The sequence below is a fragment of the Ciconia boyciana genome, chromosome 3 (genome assembly GCF_034638445.1).
Source record: "Ciconia boyciana chromosome 3, ASM3463844v1, whole genome shotgun sequence".
In the NCBI taxonomy this organism is placed as follows: domain Eukaryota; kingdom Metazoa; phylum Chordata; class Aves; order Ciconiiformes; family Ciconiidae; genus Ciconia; species Ciconia boyciana.
Window position 1 is genome coordinate 75437298 of NC_132936.1, and position 22194 is coordinate 75459491.

Consider the following 22194-nt stretch of genomic DNA (forward strand, 5'->3'; position numbering starts at 1 on the left):
AATTAAAAAAAAAAAAAAGGCAGATCAAAATTGGTGCCTGTTCTTTCAGCTTTTTTTTTTCCCCTGGAGTGGATTTGAAAGGGGAGCAAGGAAACATACTGTAAAAGGTAATTTTATGTCAGAAAAGCTTCATCCTCCATTTTTCAAAGTTTGACTGAAGATTAAAGTCTTTCATCAGCTTGAAGAATTATCTGCACTAATGCTTTCAACATAATAATCAAGGGGAAATGGGAGCAACAGGAAACGTTACTGAAAGAAAGGTTTGTTGCTTACTACTTGCATTTTAAATATGAACAGATTAAACAACTGACTTCTAACTGAAGTTAGGAAGCAAAGGTAAGCTGAAGAAGATATAATGGATTTGTGATCAATCTGAAAAAACTCCAACCAGTAACTACAAAAAGTTATCTGACATTATTAAGTCTCTTATTCTAAATAACCAGTAACATTTAAGTCAAGCAACCCACTTGATCTACTGCTCTATTTGCAAGTGATGTGTTTATTCACCCACAATACAGAGCTCTGCAGAATAAAAATAATTGCAGGAAGAAGTCCCAGTCATTATTTGATGGGCTCTCCAATTTTCCAGTGGTAATGATGAGAATTCCAACTAAGAGAAATGTCACAATATTAAACAGCAATATTAAAATGTCAAAACATAATAGGTAGTCAGCACATAAATGCTAAATGGTCATATGTACTCTGTTCCCTCCTTCCCTCTCCCCTACCACAATGTTTAAAATAAAAATAAAATAAAATATCCACAAAGTATAGGAGTACTGGTGTGTAATCCTCTAGGGGAAAAAAAGAAAAAAGCTATGAACTGTTAGAATTTGGCACTGATTAAGTGACTGAACATAGTGAAGATAATGCATACATCAACAAGTAACAGCTCTCTTTTGCAAAGCCAGGTATAAGAATTTCTATCATTACTCAAGTCATACTTTTGCTCTTTCTATCTTCAAATAGGGAGAAAGGAAATAAATTTGGTAACCAACCTCACACAGCTTAGAAACTCTGATTTGTAATTATGTGTATAACTCTGAACTAAAGCATACATTCAGACACACTGAAGCGACCACCCCATGTATTGCACTACTGTGTCTTTAGTCAGCTGCAGACGAGTCCTGAAATGCCTTTGCTCAAGCAATGTAAGGGAGATACATTGTAGGGAATGGAGGAGCTGATGGAAACCAAGTCTCTTCCCAGTTTTTACTACAGAAGGAAGATAAGAATGCTGAACACCACTAAGAAAAATGAGCAACAAACTCATGACTCAAAGGCACAACTAAATAACAACATATTGATTATAGGTCATCATGCAGGTGGAAATACTGCAGGGCAGAGCAGGGCAGAGGTCAGAGTTCAACATTCAGCAGGAGAAAGAAGTGTCTGGGGGCTCAGAAAGGACTGGCCAAAACCACAAGGGGCTGCTGGAGTGGACTTTTTCATGTCCTCTCAGATTCAGTGCTCTCTCTGGAAATGGCAGACGTGCATTTAAATAAACCCACAAGTTCTTACTGTAAGCATCCTGAAACATTCTTGAGACAAACTCACAATCCACCAGCAAAATACAGCTTTGCTGCCAGGACCAGGGCAGGTGGCTCACATAGCGCCAGCACTCAGAACTGATAAAGGCAGGAGCTGCACCTGCTGGAAGTGAGGCAGGACCAGGACACTGCTGACCCTCAGAATCAGACAGGCTTTAGCGTTGAGATCAGAACAACCACCAGTTGACAGAGGATTCGGGACAGGGAGCTCAGCCAGGTTTATGGCATGCAAGTAACTATGTGTACAATAAATAACAAAAGTGTTCTCACCTGTGGCAGAAATAGGATCTGGTACAAATGGCAAACAATCTGGGCAATTTGGGACATTTACAGTAGGAACACAGCTACAGCAGCATATCCAGTTCTCTACTCACATATACAATTTTTGAAATCCTTTTGATGTTTGGTAGTAGTATAAAAGCAGTGTAACGTTAGTTCAGTGTATCTGGGCAGGACAGCCTAAGAAACATTTCATTGGAAGCAACTGCACTTCCATTACTCAGTCAAAAATATCAAAAGATATAACTTTTTATTAAAGAACTTCTTAAGGCTTTATCATTTTTCTATTATCATGGACACTTCCTCAAGAAAGTAACTCAGAAAAAATATACATCAGTCCTATAAGTCCAGCATTTTTGATAAGTCACATGTGCAAAAACTACCAGTCTCCGTGGTTTATATTTTGTTAATACTACTTTAAATTGCTGGGGTACGCACTGTGAATAAAGACTTGTTACTTACCTATCATATACATTGAGTAGCCAGTTAAGACACATGTCTACACAGAGAGGAACATTCACCATATCCTTGTGTTTCTCTTCAAGTCCACTGTAGATGGCAGCGAGACAGCTGATCACATCCTGGACACCAATCAGCTGGTCATTTTGACTCAACTTGTGCTGTTTGAAAACTTCACTTGTTGTGTTCAGGTCCAACAGGTCCACTAACAACAGGTGATTAAAAAAAAAGAAAAAAGGTGTGACTATAGATACCCGAGCATAGTGTTCACAATACTTGTTCATGTGCATATTGTAGCAAACACTGCAGATAATTAGCCAAGAAGTAGCTTTCATTTAGTAAGATTATAGTGAAAAACCGTTCTCTGTGAAGTCCACAGCATTTTGGTACTATATATTTAAAAAAACAGAATCAACAAGAACACCATAATGACACCGCACAGCTCGGAAGAACATTTAAAAAGCCAGTGAAGTAGTCTGTGTAATTAGAGGATCCTAACTTCAGATGTATGCACACTAGGAGTCCACTAGGCTTAGAGGATTCTTTGCGTTTACCATAAAGCAGAAACCCATTAAATGACTATCACTTTTGATTAAATGTAAAGCAAAGCAAATTCTTAGGTAACAATGTTCTCTTAAATGCAGTAGGAATGTACTGAGGCCTGATTAACTGAACACCAGTTGCTAAATTGAGGCTTAAAAGAAAGCAGGGAGGGACACAGGGAAATTATTTATTGTAGTTTTCCAGAACACAAAATGCTACTCTTTCATGAAAAATATTTTGATCTCCTTTATTACAGCATGCTTTCTATAAGCACCTGGTGATGCTAGGGATTATCCTACAGGTGACAAGGGTTTTGCCCCCAAAACCACAGAAATGTGATTGCAATTGTGAAAATCTGGGTTTTGCATGGTGAAAATAAAAAGCTGTAAATGAGTTCTTCTAATTCCTTTTGCAAAACAAAGCGGAAAAGAGGAAACTTATTTTGGTGTAAAAGAAGGAAGAATAATGCAAGTCAAAGGGTGGTATAATCCTCAGTGACATTTTTTGACAGAAGTGAGGACTTTAGCAAAAAAAAATAGGTGCAATATATCAGTATGCTTGCTACAGTGTATACAACATGAAGTATATTCTGAGCTCATACAGAGCTGTTTCTGGAGAGCCAGTAACACATTTACACTATAAATGTCATCTCTCAAAGTAAATGAAACATGACAATCTCAGATGTGTTGTAAATTGCTCTGCACCGATAACATTAAATAAGGACTCCAGAAGGGCAGTCTGTGCAAATCAGGTAAGCCTAGCTTGGGCTGGAACATAAGCACAGCAGAAAAAAGCAGGAGCAAGACAACACTAACCACTATGAGCAATTCTGTCAAGAACTCAATGAGCACCTACCAAAAGATAAGGTGATAGGCCAAAAGAAGGTTACATTCCCAATCCCATTTCCTCAATCTACCCTTCCTAACATCACTGTAAAATGAGAAATAGTACATCATAGCCCTTACTTTTTCTCTCCGTCACTGACATCTGTACATTCTGTTCTAACTTTACAGCATCAGACTTGCACGGGTTTTATGTTAATTTACTTTTTATTTTCTTTTTCTTTTTTTCTAAAAGCCAATCTCTTGGGCTTACAAACAAATGCCAGCTGTGTATTTACCAAACAGGCAGACTGCTAATTGCAGCAAAATACCTTGCCACTAGTTTGACCTGAGGTAGACAAAGTATTTGGCAGTACACTGCAGCACAATCTTCTTCAGTAGCTGGAAAATACGTAATACATTGGAAAAGGCTCACAGGCATATTTAAAAACAAAGGAAATCCAAAAAAACCAACACCACAATGCAACACAGACTATTTTTCTGAGGGGTGGAGGGAGGGGGGCGAAGCCAGGTACAAAACTATAACATGCTATCCACGTCAATATTGCACTCAGGAGAGATGGTCACTTTTCATGCTTTTCGTTCATGACCTACAAGGGGAAAAAAAACCACCTCAAAATTATTGCAACCAGTTTGGCGGTGGTATTTTTTTCAACCTGTTTTTGTAATGTACTTAACGGTTGGCTAAAAGCAGGTAAGCAGCTTCCTAAAACAGACTGACAGCACTCAAAACTTGTACTTTTTAAAGCCAGTGAAAACTTGGAATGCCTTGGAATGTCAGAAAGTTGTAGCCTTTGGGCTTGGCATAACCGTCCTTGCACTGAAAACGGCAATTCAACAGACACTGGAGTAAAGCCTGCTAACTTCATGTCTTGATCTGCTGGCGTTAAGATCTCCCATTCCCATTTCTGCCAAAGGATTCTAGAGGGAATCAGGAGAGGTACTTTCAGTATTTTCATACTAAAAGGAAACCCTGCTGCTGTACTAATGCAAATAAAGCAAAACTTATACTTTTGGATGACACCATTCATGGAGAACAACCAGAGGAAATTACTTCTATCCCTGCTTACTTCAGAATTCACCCGGCTGAATGAACTTTGGGAGCAGGCAGTTATCCTGCCTTGGTGAGGCCTACGCACTAGCAGTGCCCCTGAATTGGGCTGATGTAAAGAGGGATTATTTTCTCATTACATTTCAATTTCTGAAAGTTTTTAAATAAACTGTGTTTATGCAGATGGGGAAAAGCTAACCTGAGACTCACGTGTCATTGCTGGCATGAAGCCTACTGTACACAGCTTTTAGTGCATTTTTGCAGGACCATTCTGCATCTGCCCAAATGTGCTGAACGATCAATCCTGCTGTTAACCAACAAATGGACACAAGGGTAATTTCTTTCCTTTCTGCAGTGAGGAGACTTTCCCAAAGGAAAACTATAAACAGAAACCACATCATTCAGCACGGTTCAAGCAGATGTGAGTGACTGACTCAGGAGCAAGTAATGACATGCAGGTGCTAATGGCAAATTTGAGGCTGCTGTAACCCCACAGAAAATAGGCAGGCATTGCTATGGAGCTTTTGTATTAGAAAGACCTTGTGAATGATAGCAGTTCCTGCAAAAGACTGGATGGCTGAGGGAAGTCTACATGGCGCTCTCTTTTAGTCCGGTGTGCCTTAATGTTTGTTCCTTAGCCTTGTGCAGTTGATATTCCCATTAGCATTCTTAAATTTTAAATCACCTGGAGGAGCTCAGTGACAGAATTCTGAATATACATGGTGGTTTTGTTCGCTTTTTCCCTTCCAGTACTACACTTCAGTATCTGGGGCAATATAATTTCTTGAAAATGAGCTGAAGTATGCTGCATGAGTATGCTGACTAAAATATTATAGTCAGGGTCTGGTACTGCACAGCTGCCCAGTGCTACTGCAACACACGGTACTCTCTCTGGCCCTGTTCTTCTTCTGCTACAGGGGGAAAGTGCTCTCAGCGCGTCTGCCCCACATCATCTGAGACAGAGAAGCTAAGAATTTGTTCTTTCCAACCTGCAACCTTTCTCAGCTTCCTGCAAAATAAATACACGTAGGTACATGCACACATATATTAGTCTCTGCAGGAATCTACCTTCCAAAAAACAGAACAAGATGAAACATGACTCTCCTTTCCCACTTCTAAAGGAGGGTGGGGGGAGTGGGAGAGAATAACTTCCCCAGAACCATGTTGTTTTGACACTTACCAGGACCGAAGACTCAGAAGAGAGATTTGGCATCAGAAAAGTTTTGCAAAGTGCAGTTCTCAAATTACATACTCCTGAACCTGCTTGTATAGCACTAGTACTGTGTTACCAGTCCTCACTGCAAAGTCAAAATCTATCAGGTGCAAGCAGGACTGTGCATCCTGCTCCAGCTGTGCCCTTGGAGTTCTCACCAAAAAGGCCTTTGCAGTTATACACACACTGCGGCTGTGACAGCAATTTGTCACATTTTACAGTTTACAACGACCTCATTTTCTAGTGATTTTTTTGACATTTTCTTTGCCTTAGCACATAAGCCTTTCTGAAGCATTCTGCCTCCAAACACCTTTAAAAACCATACACAGTTAAAATCACAGGAAATACAATGAAACACTAAAGTAACTCAGACCAGAGAATGAATGGCAGGGGCACAGAAGATGACTCTTTCCCTACCTTAAAACAAAACCACCCACAAACAAAAGTCAAGAAAAGAATTCTAGATAGGGCTTAACCACTCTCCCTCAGAGAGGAGGTGCTAGCCCATGCTATGTTTTGGCTATCTCAGCAGCTATTCATGGGACAGAATCAGGCCAAGAATCATCACAAAGGGAATTTGACCTGTTCTCTGGCAAGAAATAAATCAGCTAAGCAAGCAATGACAAAAGGAACAGCACTGATGATATTTTTGAAGGTAGTCTTAAAATTGTGCCTCATCATAACAAGTTCCTGTTCAGAGACAGAAAATTCTTGTAGCATTTAGCTTTGTGGATAATCTGCAATGTCTTTCTTAAAAGACCACAGTGTTCTCACAAATTACACCAATCCTTTGTCAAATATGTGCGTGTAATAAAGACAAAGGGTTTTTTGGCTGTTGTCCCCTCCCATGAGGCACAGAGATGGAGCAAGCAAACAGCTTCATAAATAACGCAGCAGATTGGATCTGTAGCGATGACAGTTTTACTCCTGGCTCTTTCAAACTGGAATATTTTCTTTACTTCTTACAACTTCCCTCTGTCCTCCTTCCACCTCCCTCCCCTGAAACTGGAGACAATATTCACTTTGATAGGAATGCACTTTTGAAATCTGTGAATGAGGAGAGCTAACGATTGCGGTTATTACAGAAATTGATATATTTTGCAGTAAAAGCAAAAGCAGGAAGTATATTCCTTCTCAAAGCATGTTAGAAGTAATGAAAGTGAAGTTTGTTCTATACAGGTCACTAGACAATCTGTATGCCTGTCAGAAATAGGCAGCATGATTAGCATCCATTATGTGCAGTCTGTTTTTTCACTCTTCCCTGGGGAGCAGCACACACAAGGACAATTTTACTGCGCTTTCTGGTTTCTTTCTTTGTGTTTGGTTTTTAGGTACATGTTGATGCATACTTTATACTCTGCACACTGATAAGCAGAAAGCTCATAATGCTCTTTAGTCTTGCTGGGAGATGAAACTATAGCCTTGGGTGGGACCATACCTCTTGCACAGAGAAGCTCTAGGCTGTGCCAAAGAAATACAGTTTTTCTTTCAGTACCATCAGACAAACTTTGAAAGGACTGGTTCTGCTTTTTCCCAAATGTAAGACCTTGAACCCAAGATCTCAAACTTGATTTGAAATTCTGTGAGAAGCCAGCATAGTGTATGAAGAAGTGGCAAGAGCTACTCTCAAGAGCCTGTGCCGTTGCACAGATGCACTCTAGCTTTCTGGAGTAGCTAGCTAGCATCTCAGGCACACCTTCATTTGGTATAATGCATATCTGAAGTCCATCCAAGAAGCTACTGCCAAGATCAGACTGCTATCTTCTAGGCTGGAAGGAAAACTAACCACCTAGAGGGTGGGAAAGGACACTGCTTTGTGCAACTCCTTCCTTGCTTGCATCTTTAGGATGGCTTTGCCCTTCTTGTGTTCCTACTCAGACTGCAGTACTGTACACCCTTCAGGCAAGTACCCCACAGCAAGGACTCCTGAGTTTAAACAAGAAAATTTGGTAATGTTGTACAACGCTTTTATACCAGCTGTTGCCAAGACTTTTCAAAAGGTCTAAAATCTTTGACCTTCACACTCATTCACAACTCAGACCTCCTTCCAAAACTGTCCAGTTTCCATTTTTCTACTTCACCCTATTTTCTTTCCAGTAGGTGTGGTTTTTTATGTATTTTCTTTTCCATTCATAGTCCTAATAATTTTTAAAAATTCATATTCTCATCATTTCTACAACATATTTTTTGCACTCCTTTCTTTTTGTACACCTTCATGTCCACAGTTTGTTTCAGCTAATTTTCTTCTACACGCTCTCTCTTCTCTGCCTTCTCACAAAATCTCACTTCCTTCTAAACTTTTTGCCCTTTCAGTTATTTTCCTTGTCTTCATGTCTTGCCTCTCTCTACAATGTAAACCACTTCTGTATTACGTCAAACTATTAGTTCAATCCCATTTCTCTCAAATAAACATTGAGCAGTTACAAGCTAGCTCAGCTCACCCAGAAAAGTACCATCTTTCTTTTTCTCATCCTGATTCTCAAGGACAATGCAGAAATACCAGTGGCAGGATGACTCCAAAGAGTACTCCGAGTTTGCATTGCACAGGAGACTCAGGTAAGAGCCCAGAACTGCAATATGGTACTCGCTGTGTGACTCAGAGAAGTCCCAAGTCCAGAGGCCAGGACAAGACCTCCTGATACACCACTTCTGAGGCTGCTAAACTTTGAATATGGTAGTCATGCAACTTGCTGCTGAATTAAACCATAATTGTGATATAATACGAAATGCTTTTTTAAATACCTAGCAAATATAGAACAGAAAATTGGAGATACAAACAAGAACCTTGGAAATGAAGTAGTTTAGGCATCTGAGCCTACTCAGTAGACACCTATCCTTTCCTGCTAATGAAATCTATGTGCTCTTCAGAGTGGACTGTGGCTGAATTACTAGACTGCTTAAGAACAGGGACAGATGTCAACACAGGTCTGGGCAGAATATCCAATGTGCATATTAAATGCACTGTTATTTCCTGTCTAAACTGAAGACCCTTCCCCATATCCCCAATATAGATACACATATTATTATTGCTAATAATAGTAGTTTCTTTTGTCCTAGTAGCTTTTTGTGATTAAAATGTACAGCAATACCAACTACCTATAAGCAACTATACAGATCTGTATCCTTTCCCCTCACACTTTGAGTGGCCTGAACTCCTCTTTAACTGGAGTTCACGCAGCAAGATATTCTGAGGGAGGAATATTTTCAAAGTTATATCTAGCAGCAGTAAACACTTAAAAAAAATGGCATAGAACTCTCTAAAATATAATAAAGTACCTGAGTTTATGTCAAAGGTCAGGATTTTAGCTCACATCATTTCACATTGGTTTGTATGAGCTTGTATCAGGAACAGTATGCAATAGTCAAGAGGTCCAATATTTATTTTCCTATCACTTCTCAAAGTATTCTTAGTGGGCATACCATTTCAACTTACCTGCTGCATCCCTTTTTTCATTAATTGATTTTATTTATTTGCAATAATGATACCTACTAGTGGCAATTCTTCCTGCTGTTTTGTTGGCTGACAATCTGTCAAGGATGTATCTGGTCCCTTGTTAAACATTAATGTTGTTAGACTTAAGCTGACCCTCCCTTCCTCAAGTACTGTAGAGAAATAATTTGTCTCAAAGGCCAAACTCACAGCACAGTGCTTTCTGCAGTCTTCGGATTTTGATGGCCGTACGGTAGGCAGAGAAGCGTACGTTGTTCAAGTCAGCTGAAACAGCAGAACAGAAATATGAGCAGCCCGAAAAGGAGAGTCTGTAAGTTTCCTTTACATACAATTTTTCACATTTTGGAAGAAGTCTGATATCCCTTCTCTTCTCTGCAATGAATTAATAGGATATATCAGAACAAATAAAACAAACTGAGAAGTTGAGACCTCAGTCCAATCCACCTGCAGGGAAAGCCTCCTGACTCTAACAATCCAGGGCCTTCAGAGACTGGCACACCAAAAATTCTGACACTATCTTGGCACATGTAATATGTATACATATAATAGAGTTTTACATACGTACGATGAAGTGTTAAGTAGTTTCCAGACAAGTGTTCAAATACAGTATGTTTCTCAAATAATTTACAATTCCATCAGACAACATACAAGAAACAGAGGGCAGCAAAGGTCACAGAGAAAGAATGGCTTTTTAAGCCATAATTTCTATGCCATGACTTTGTAAACAGTGCTTTGAAAGGGACAGTCATATAGCCATAAGCTCTATTTTAGAAACTGATGGGTATAGTAACATTTTCCTCACTTAACAGTATTTTACCCTTTCGCTCCTTAGAAAGAGAGATCTCACAGTAAATGTAAATGTTAGCAGGGTATGTTGAACTAGTTGTACCATAATTTGGTCTAGCCTTTACTGATAGTGTAGCTGCTCTGATTTTTTACAAAAATTAGTTCCCTGCAGACCAGCATCCTGCTTTAAACACACAGACAGCCTGCATCATTGGACAATCCCTCGCGGATTTAGAAGAAATAAACAAGATACTGCATTAAAGCATAGAGTCAGAGCATATTGTTCAGAATTAAAATCACTGAAAGGCAATAAACACGATGCAATCAAGGCAGTAGGTTTCTTGCAACGTGTGTCTCATCACAAAGTGGGAAATGCTATTACACACAGTTCATGGCAACTCAGATGTGGTCAGCAGACAAATGCAGGCTTTTACTCATGGAATGAACATCACACAATAGTTTATTTTAAGAAATGCACTCACCTAAGGACTGAAAGAGATCAGTCATTTTAGGATGATCCCAACAGGTTGTCTGTGTCTCATGACTACAAAGGAATGAGGTAATCAAAGTTTCAGGCAACACATGTACACACACAATGCAAAGGACAAAAACCCAAGGATATTCTGATTTTCCGTGTTTAAGTGGCAAGAAATCCCTCAGCCCTTCAATAAAAATACATGATTTGTGCCACTCAGCTCCTTGATTTTTTATTCACAAAGTAAGTTTGACAATAGCCCACCCATATTTAACAGTATTTACTTTTGCTTCTAAGTGTGACAGTATCAGTTGAACTCTGATCCTGAAACTAAGAGGCACTCTAATAAGATAAAAATGCAAAACTTCCTGCTGCTGTAGCACAATGAAAATATTTGTAAAAAACACTTCAAAAATAAAAAGCATTGAGGTTTCATTTCAGACTTCATTGCATATCTGAACACCTGTATCAGAACACATATAACAATTTTAAACTTTACCTGTAAGGCATTTAATGGAAAGCCTGATCACTCTTCACACACCTGATACCAGTAGGTATCTTCATTTAGGGGGTGTGTTCTACACTAGCGCTCACAGAAGAGAGATTCAATAGACAGCATCGCTTAACCCACCATTTAGCACTGCTGTTTCAATTCACCAGTGTTTCGGGTATGCAGCCATAGGGGTCAAAACGTGTATTATGTCAGGCTACTGAAATCTCCAATTCCCTTCTACAAGCCACATTTTACTTGTATTTCTGAATATTAATTGCTGGAGTGATTGCACATTCTTGCGTCACAAACTATTTATATTTGAATTAGATTTGTAAGAAAATTAGAGAGGTTATGTTAAAAAGATCATAGCACTCCCTTTAAAAGTTAATAATGAAAATGAAGTGATGCTAGGTTAGTAAATATAACAATAATGAGCAGAGAATACCACTTATTTCACCTTTGTTTCTATTTAAAAAATTTTAATGTGCACACTTTTTTTTTTTCCACATACAGGCGTACTTGGTTGTAAATAATAACTTTAAATGGCACTTTGCCCTTAAATGTAGTGGACTGTAGCTTCAGTTGATATATATAAATGGCTGTACCTCAGTGGGTGCTCAGTAATTTATCATCATCGATTTTTTTTTTTTTAATTGAGAAACCCACCAAGAAAGAACCCTTTTATACTAAGTGATGGAAAATAAATGGGATAGAAGGTCCCTCCTCTAATGATCTACAGAGACAGGGCACGTACCACAGAGGGGAGGCAGGCTCCAAAGTAAGTGCTGAGAGCCCTTCTTTACATTACCCTTAGAGATACACTAGTGGAAAGCCCATGCATTGGGCCTCTGCATAGGGGATACGATCCCCACTTCACCAGTGTGACCTTTCCAGTTTTGAGTCTGGTCTAGGTCTCCACAGTCAGCTTCTCTCTGGCATTAGGCTTAACTCTCTCTGCCACGGGTCTTATTTGTATATCTGGCACCATCACAACCTTGTGAGGTGTTTTTCATGGAAGACAAAATATGTATTTCCTATTAATACAGTGGGTATAAACCCTCTTTTCCCTCTTTGTGATTATTCCCTAGGAGATGACTGAAAGAGGACAAAAGGCCTGCACATATTACATTTAAACAAGAGAGTTTTATACAACATGCAATAATAATTAAAAAATCTTGTTAGACCTTGATTGACTCCAAAATACTACAGTAAACCCTCCCCAATCCAGAAGAACACTGAAATACATCTTTACATCTGAACACATCTTCCTGAACTGAAACTTTTATTTGGTTTCAGTTTGATAATAATATCACATGAATTATGTTCATGTTTCAAATTTCAGAATAAGGTGGTCAAGGCTCTGATACGCTGAACTCCAAAGCTAAGGCATACCAGTGTCTAAATCAGTGTTTTTGTAGTTTCTAGAAAGACACTTTTAAAACAGCACTGTTTATCCTTGTCCAGAAAAGTCATTTCAAAACCAAGTAGCTTGACAATCATTTCCCTGGAAGGGGCACACCAATAAATCATCATGAAGCCAACAACAAGAAAAAAGGGTGTATCTGGGTTTGGTGCTGTGCCAAGGTAAAGACAATTGATTGTCCAGCATTCTCAAAAAGCCTGGTATAAAAAACCCCTACAGTACATTAGAAAGAAGAACAACATATAGAGCTCCAGTAAACAGGAACTGAAAATATAGTATAATGACTCATACTGATCAATTTATTAAATAACCTCAAAACTGGTCCTGAAGCTGCCCAATATCTGCACTATTGTGTTAAGCGGGATGTCATTATTATCACATTGAACATTTAGAATTGATTTCTGTTGACAAAACCCATTGCAATTGCCCACAGAAATGGATCCAATATGTGATCAGTTTAATAAAGCTTGTTTTAAGAAAATTGCTTCACCTCAACTCCACCAAGAAAAAAACCCCACAAAACAAAAAACCCAAACCACAAATGAACAAAACAAAAAAAAGGACAAAGACTGGTGACTTTACTGTCAACATAAGTGAAAAGGATTTCTTAGGATTTTCTGAGAAAAGGTTCTTAACTAAAACATCTTCAAGCTTCTATGTCAAAAGTAAAGGTAGGTGGCAGTTCTGTGATAGAAAATTTAAATGTATGTATATATAAAAATACATTTCAGTCTATTTTAAATGTTAACATATTAGTGCAAAAACTGCATGTAAACTACATGCAATTTAGCTGCGTCAAATCCTGTTTACTGCCATAGAAGAAACTATCATGTTAAAATTAGCTGTGATGGTAAAAACTTTGCTGAATAGTAGCATTTGTTTCTGAGTTCACCATCTTCTGGCATTAAAAATATGTTTGTTTCCATGAAGAAATCAATTTCCTACTTGTGGGGTGCTGCAAGCATCTCGCCTGGGAAGCATTGCAGAAGTGCAAAGGTTTATTAGCAGCAAATGCCTCTCTACACAACCAACAATGGATTGACAGCAGAAGCTGATTTGAAATTCTTCTTGTCTTGCAGCAAATTGTTAAATTTTGCTTATCTCTGCCAAAGAGACCTTTTCTCTTTTCTTATTAAAAAAAAAAAAAGGAAGAAAAAAAAAAGATAAATACTTCAATAAATCCTTGCTTTCCCCCCTCTGGAAATACACTCCAGTACACATCTGTAATGCTTAATTAGGATGTGGGCAGATCTAATTGCGATTCCAGCTTCTAAGTAATCTATAAACCCATATGCAATGAATAAGAGCTGATATTACCAATCAAGCTTTTTCCTTAAATCAGGTGTCCAAGATTTAAGAACAAACAACAGTTTCATTATTGAAATTGTATGCTTTAAGTACATAGTTTCAGTAGCAGTTTCACCTGAAAGACTAAAACCTACTTTAATCATGACAACATACCATGTAAAAATTATGTTATTTTTTCTATTTTGTGTGTGCTTAACATGAAGCAGAAAAAAAAGTGAAGGGGATATCCAAAATCTCTGTATCCTGCACTATCATCTTATTTCTCCATTTAATGTAGTAAACACCTGAACAGCTAAATTTTCTCTTTACAGAAAAACACAGAACATGAAATCTCTACCTAATAAAATAATGACCAGAAAGTATTTTATGTTTCTATTTTCATTTGAAAGAGAAATACATTTGTGCAAGACTGTGCATAGACTAATTGGTTTTTAAAACTTGTCACTCAGTTCTTTTGTACACCACACATGGTAGCTACCTGCCACTAGGATTACGTGAGAAAGGAGGCCCCGTCAACATCATCTGGTGGAAGGGAAAAAAGGCGAGAGAGAATCCCTTCATCCGGGCTCGTCCACAATTACCCAACAGTCAGTACTACCTGACAGCTGCTAAATGACTACACAAGGTAAACATGATTATGCCAGCCTCACTGCAAAACACCTAGCAAGAAACCATCCATAATGGCTGAGCAATCCTGTACATGGATCCAGCAGAGAAGAGAAATGGGCTTAGAGTGAGTGAATCACCGACTCAACAGTCCATTCAGGTCAAAGGAGGCAGCAACTCCACTACCACCACCAAATATATTCCATGGATAGGCTTCATTTTTGAGACAGAAGACACGAAAGCCAGACTATACTGGACAGAGCTGAGGAAAAAAAATGTAACTGCAAATTTAAAAAGAGCTATAAAAAACTGGGGGAGAGGGAAGGAATCGGTCTCAACAGCAACATTTCTTAAGGTAAAGTTTTGTTTGATAACAATTTCATAATATGCAGGGACTTTTATGTGGACACAAATTGATTTTCACAGGAAGAAAAAATGGGTGTGCAGATAACCTTCCTACGCTAGAAATAAAACTGTCAGAGAAAGGAGCCATTTTATTAGGCGTTCCAAACAGGAGGCATGCAAGATGAAGTGCTTTCTGGTGATTTGGTTTGTAAAGCAGCTCTTTGAAATAAGATCCATCTTCCTCCGCTGTAGCTACAGTAGCTTTTGTGTTATTGATGCAATACTAAAGCAAGCAGATCAAGAAGAGCAGACCAAGACCATTCTGAGAAATGCACTCAGAAACTTTACAGTCAGTATTGGATGGTCTGTAACAGATGAGACAGACTTGATGAAATTGGGGGAGATCTTTCTGACCGGGATCTCGTAGCTCCTTTTTATGCAAGTTCATGACATAGCAACCTATTCTAAAATACACACCGCAGCAGTTACAATTGCCTGCCAGTTATTGCCCAGCCAGTAAAAGCAGACTTGGATGCTCCCCTGCATCTCTGATACCTTGCTCAGTAAACACAAATAACATACAAGACATCAAACCTACAAGAACAAGGACACTGATAAACAGAAGATTATACATTTTACATGTGTATGTGAAAGATGTCATCCTTAGAGCAAAGGACCAGAAATTGCTAAATTGCTAATTACCAGAGTTGGTAAAACAAGGTAAGCGACTAAAGCAGTATGCAATTCACTCACAGAAGTGCTGCAGTCATTTTCTGAAGATTTCCAGGCAAAATGATTTTACTACATCATGAAGAGAGCTGCAACTTGATTCCTCTGGAGGCCATTAACTTCTGGTAAGTCCCAGAAGGCAATTAGGTAAAACTGGATGGATTGTTTTCAACAGAGACACAACAGGAAGTTTTCAGAAAATTCAGCCCTGCTAGCAACTATCTGCTAAAAATGTGAAGAAATGCCATTTTCTGTATTTTTCTATAGAAAACAATCTGTAATCCCCAATGATGGAAAACTAAGCCTGCAGAGAAGCTAATGGAAATCTAAATTTGGAATGATGCTGAAGTTAGAAAAAAGATGAATTTTACATGATAACTTGTGAAAATACATGAGAAGTTTATCATTTTTAGTCATCTCGCTGAACTTCTGAAAAGACTCAAAACAAGCATTTAACCAAGAGCAGAGAAACCTACAGAGTCTTCCCTCTCTGTTACAACTACTGTGGCAGTTCTGTCCCAGGTCACAGCGACACTCGCGCCAAGGAGCACCTTCTCTCGCAAGTACTCTACTAGCTTCAGGAAGAACTACTTGTAGAGCGAGGTGATATTTACTTTGAGTGAAAGTGAACAACAGTTGGGCTCGTTATTCATCTTGCATGTAGATGGCACTGGATAAAAAGAACTTTTCAAGGTCTACAGGAGCTGAAGTTATGAGATTTCATTCTGTACAGTGGGTGGCGTAAGAAGGGATTTCTGCCATGACACAAATGAGCCAGTCTGCAGGACAGTAACACAAGTAGTGTGAACATGTTACATCTTCCCACATGGATCAGTCAGGGCAGAATTAAAAGTGTTTCACTGAGCCACAAGAGAATTCATTCAGTGTTATTTTTTTGGTTAGTATCAAAAGACTGAGTTATTCAGAGTAAGAGTCTCCTAGGTCTGGCAGAAGACTGCCAAAACTTACTGACACAATATAAGCCATGCAGCAAAACATGCATCCATGAATAGATTATACGACAAAACAGTGTAATTTAAAAAGTCTAAATGCATTTGTGTAAATTACACTAACTACAAATAAACATTATAACCATAAAATATTCCAAATTTTAAAAACTACATATTAATGAAGCACTCTAAAGCCTAAATGACAAACATTTACCCTTACAATCTGTTTCTTATCCATTATGTTTGCTGGCAGCTTTCTAATTACAATTGGCAAAGATAATCCTTGTTAAAAACACTACCTGGTTGTAAGTAAGAGCTGAGAAACAGTTAGCAAGTCATTTAACTTATGATCTCTGGAAATAAGAGAAGAGTCCTGTTGAAATGAATGGAGTAAGTTGTACATCTCCAGGTGTTTCAAGTCGCCCATGGAGTTGTGAAAAACAATTTAATTCATTCTTTTTTAGCTTTTTGTCTACAAGAAAGAAAACTAGCGACAGGTTTGTGGGTTTTTAATCATTTCTTAGCATGGACAAGGCTTTTGTCTGTGTTGATCATCACTGGCAAACACCACAAGAGCAGACAATGAAACAGTACTCTGGTGTTATGTTAAGTAGCTTTCTGATCCTGTTGTCATTTGAACAAAACATTAACTGAAATCAGGATCTTTACTGATCACTTATGAATCAACAGCACTTAGAACTCTGTCTTTGCTGCCCTTGCCACATTTCAAATGGCATAACATCCTCCCCACTTTACAAATATGTCATGGCGCTTTACCTAGATACCATATATTTTCTTTTTTTAAGCCCATTAGCAAATATTGTTTTGTGGAGGAAAAGAGTTGGCATAATGCATTGAAAGGGTAATGTATATTAGAGGTTGGTGGAGGAATTTATACGCAGATATTTTGAAATCCCTCCAGAGAAAACAAACTACTGCATTTCTTTAATAGAAAACGAAGACCAGCACAGGAACTGGTAATTGAAGAGTGTCTCAAAAACTGAATCCTGTATTATCTCTTTCTGCAAATTATATTTTATTTTCCCTTTTAGGGGAAATACTTCTTAATACTTCTAAGAATGGGGTTATGGATCTAGCTAGAATTAAAAAAAAGTTAAATTTCCCAGTTCCATTAGTTTTCCCCCTCTTCCCCATATAGGCATAAAACAAACATCAGGAAAGACTTCCTGAAGAGTCTTGAAAAAAACGGAGAAGTAGAAAGCATTTTATTCCTGTCCCCCATAAAGTTGAATATGATCTAGGAGGTGATAAAATGGGATTTTTAAGATGTTGGTGATGCCAGCCTCTTTGCAGGATTACAGAAAAGTAACCAGGTGACTATGGAGTTTGATAGTGATTAATTTAATGATTACACCAAGAAATTGCTCTCCCTATGTAATGCCCTGCATGAGATTAAACTCACTGTGACCCTTTCTGTATTACCCTTTTGTTTCTTCTGCACAGTACAAATATCTAATAATTTATGGCACTGAAAGGTACACAGCTGAAGAACACTTAAATTACAGTTAAAAGAACAACAGTGAGAAATGCCAGGGTAATTATGTTTTCTGCACGTTCCTTTCAGTTCATTGTGTATTCCTCAAAGATGTTTAATGATCATACATAGCATCTCCTTTATCCTTCTGTTTCTCTTTAGAATATTTTTATTGAAGCACTATGTAATATAGGCTTTATTTTTTTCATTTTCTGTTACAGAGGCAAAGCATGTCTTATTTGTGTGATTCTAACAGTTATAAATGAACATCAGAAAACTCTCCTTATTAAATCTCAAACCTTTGCAAACCAACCTATGAAATTTGTACTCAATGGCAAGTTTGCCAAACCTTTTGTCCAAACTTCACACTTCTATTACCAAAAGTGCATTAGTAAACACTGTGCCTGCTGTGCTGTATCCCTCTACCTACTGCTCATTAGTCCCGTTCTCTTTTATGAAGTATGAAAGACTAAGCTTTTTTTTTTTTAACAGCATCGAGATTTTACAGATTCAGGTTTTCATTGATTGAATTCTACTGTGACAGAGAAGAATGACTACAGAAATACAAAAACTTCTATCAATTGTCATTAAGAAAAAAATCAAACAGGAGGCAAAAAGGACTAAATAAAATCACATCAAGAGAGGCAAAGCCATTTGGCAAATTTGGTTTACATAGTAAGACAATTCAAGAGGAGAAAAGAGACAGGCTATATCATGTGTGTAGGTTCAGTTCAACCCAATATCTGCCATAGCCCAGGGCACACGCACCCTGATAAACCTGGGCTCAGTGAATTACAAGTCCTCCTTCCAGCCAAGCAGAATAGTCACTCCTTTCCAAAATGCCCCAAACCCAGACTGCCTCTGTCTGAACTTATGGGGCAGAGAAGTTTGTACACTGGCTTTTTAATCTTTCATATGCTTCCGTTACAACCCCAGAACGGGCGGACATGCCAACCGTTAGTAAATAGGGTGGGGAGAACAAACTGCACTCCAAGTGCAGTCTGCTGGCACACTAAGGACCTTTTTCTGAGACACTTCCCTCTATGCATATAAGTGCAAGTTACTTCTGGTATCAGGAAAAAAACAGAATAAATGCTGCTCATCTGAAAATACAGACGTCTTGCATCATTTTGACATTCTCTTTACAGATTCATTGCTACCTAAAGCGGTCCCCTCCTGCCTTCTCAGCTGCAGTTCCCTAATTTTTTTTTTAAACTCCATTCTCCATGTGCAATAAAACTGGGAAGAGCGCAGTATTTTTTTTTAAATACTCATCTTAACAGAGGTACAACTACATCATCATCCACAGCTATGTCATTTCTGAATATTTTACATTCCTCATTCAAGGACACTCACAAAAAGCAACCGAAATGAAGTAAAGGTATGAATTTATGGTTGTCTAAGAAGAGTGTATTTTCTTATTCAGAATTAAAGTCACCTGATTTCAATTAGCATTTATTTCCATTTCAAAATTAATTTTTAAAAATTCTCATTTTCAGCCACCAATCATTAAATCATACTTTTATTCTCTTTCTTCTGCTGTTTTTCTTCCTTACCCCATAAAATGAATAACTTTTAAGTACCTTAAACTTTCTCTCTGAACATACAAGTCTTGCTTTAAAAACAGTAAATATAATTGCTCTCTAATGATAGTTATTGAGACTCATCATAACTGTTCCTTCTATTCATGCTGTGTTTTACATCAAAGGCACCTCGTTCAAAGAGGTTAGTACAATTAAACAAAAAAGAAAATTAACTTAATCTTTGCCTCTTTCCCAGAATTTCTTTCTATATAAACAACTACCATTAAATCCTGTTGACTGTTCTCTTGAATTGTACTACAAAAGCTCATTTAATCACTCCAATCAAATAAGTTTTTGTGTCAGCATCATTTTCCTCTCTTCTTTAAACTATATCTGAAATGAGGGAATAGATGAAGAGTTAAAATAATATTTAAAACTAAGAGTACTCTCCAGCCTGATCATACCAAAGCAAATGAAGTTCAGAATCAGCTCTTTTCTGCTTTATTTTCTACCACTCTGTGTTTTATCTAGCTGCTGCTGCCAACATTGAAGTTTAGATCAGTAAGCAATAAGAAATGAAGGAAACTGCCAAGGTCAGTCTGCTTGTCAGACTGTGGGGCTACTGAAATTCAGTATTCCTCCTCAAGCTTTTTAAAATAAATAAATCCTACTGGTTACATGTAACATTACTCTTCTCTTTCAAAACACAAGAATCAAGACATTGCTTCAGCAGCACATATCATGTTGAAAGTAGGGAAAGATTACTGGAAGAGCCTTCTCTGAGATGCAGTAGTTAATTCTGTTGACTTCATTAAAGCTATCCTCAAAATAAACCAGTGGCCTCTGCTTCTACAAAGACCCCAACCCTCAGAGAACTTGCCCTACACTTCTGCCGCTTTATCAAACTTCCTGTGCAAGACCATTAAAACAATTTTTGAGAGATGCTGGTGTTTGTTTCTCAGCCCCGACTGGCTTCATTCCCCAATCGAGCTCCAGGGCAGCCAACACACTACTATCAGAGCAAGCCCACAGTATCAGTGGACACTTTGCCACCACGTTGTGCGCTTGCAGGATTACACCTAGTGCGCACACTGGAAAGACTTACTTTCTTCTGAACTACTCATGATAAAAAGATTTCTCAGAAACTGAACACTGGCTGAGGTGGGGCAAGGGAGATGCCCAGAAACTCAAAAAAATGTATTATGAAGTATGAAAAAAGGATATGCATATGAAATATTCAAGTTAAAAATCTTTGCTTTGCTCAGCACAGATCAGAAGCTTTAATCTTAGTCTGTTCCATCTTTTGTGGTGGTAGGACTATCCATCCTATCTCTATCCTCCAACTCTGAATGTACCTAGGAGCTCCACAGACCTCTCCGGAGGCCAGCTTGCACCCAGTAAACACTCCCAACTTCAGCTACCAGTTCTGATTGGGTAGAGCAGGAATGTGAATTGCCATCTTTCAATGCCCACTAAGGACATAGCCACAGGAAAAAAAGACTGTTTCAGGGTAGTTTTCCTCTTGCTCTGTGTAGTTTGATACTTCAGCGTTTTCTTTGAATTACTGCTGTAGGTGTGATCATTTTAATTGCACCACTGCCCGCGTCCAGGCAGTCAGTGTGCCTCCACATCCAACCTCTGCCCTCTCCTCTTCCACTCAGGGCTGAGGGAAGAACCTCTCCTCCAGTGTGCCACAGCTTTCTGTTGCCTCCTGCAAAACTTTTCAGCAGAGGTGCAAATGCTTTTATAGAGAATACAAGGATCTTCACAGTAGGTTTTTCCTTTTCCTAGTTACCTACCCAGACCCTTTAAAAAAATTAAGCTTCATATCACAGTTTAAAAACAACCATCACACTTCAAGAATGATGACAACAGGTTTGATTGACATAGATTTACTGTTACGTGCTTTTCAAAGCTCTCAAGCACTCACAAATTGTTTGAAACACAAATTGTGGTGCTCAGATTTGTGACAGAGCAATATGCAATAGTACAAAGTCCTCACTGATGTCCTTTCAGAATGAGTTATCTGTAGGTCCAATTCATAGTCATCCTACAGACTTAAAAAACCTACTTTTTTCCAAACTCAAACTCATAACATTTTAACACAGATTTCCTTCAGCCTAAAATGAACTACTCTGGGTCTGGCTTACTATACACTGTACCTTCTTAAAATTTCATTTATCTCTCTGGCAAAAAGCTATCCTTCTCTCAAAGCTGCAATCTTTGACCTTTAAAGTATTGGCAAACAGTACATAAATAAATGCTGATGGAATGAGAAAACCCAAGTTAAGGATTGCTCTGAGCAGAACACATCAAAACCTCCATACTACCATAACTAAGTATTTATTATTATTTTCAAAATAAATATCTCTACCATTCCTCTTGGTAACCAAGGTATTTGTACAATTTTTTTCAATATTACATTAATTTTACATTTACATTAATATCAAGCACTATAAAAACTTCCATAAAGTAAAGAAAATGACAGAAGGACAATCAACATGTGCCTATTTCCAAAGGAATTTTGCACAAAATGAAGAATGGGCTCTATAGATATGCGTCACCACTGTTCTGCTACAGGTTACAAACTTTGCATTTTTAAATACATTATGTATCCAGCTTTTTCCCTTTACTCTACAGTTTATACTCTGGATGAGCCACACACATAAGAAC

General features: G+C 38.2%; 1 protein-coding gene across 3 annotated transcripts in view; it reads right to left on the minus strand.

The window, feature by feature from the left end:
* The window catches only part of UTRN (utrophin), a 393293-nt gene that overhangs the window by 56444 nt on the left and 314655 nt on the right, over positions 1 to 22194 (minus strand). For all 3 annotated transcript variants that reach the window (XM_072856186.1, XM_072856185.1, XM_072856184.1), the window contains 3 exons: positions 10657 to 10718; positions 9578 to 9652; positions 2292 to 2493 (listed from right to left, as the gene is read on the minus strand). In XM_072856186.1, coding sequence (XP_072712287.1) covers positions 2292 to 2493; positions 9578 to 9652; positions 10657 to 10718 — 339 coding nt within the window. The remainder of the gene's footprint in view (positions 1 to 2291; positions 2494 to 9577; positions 9653 to 10656; positions 10719 to 22194) is intronic.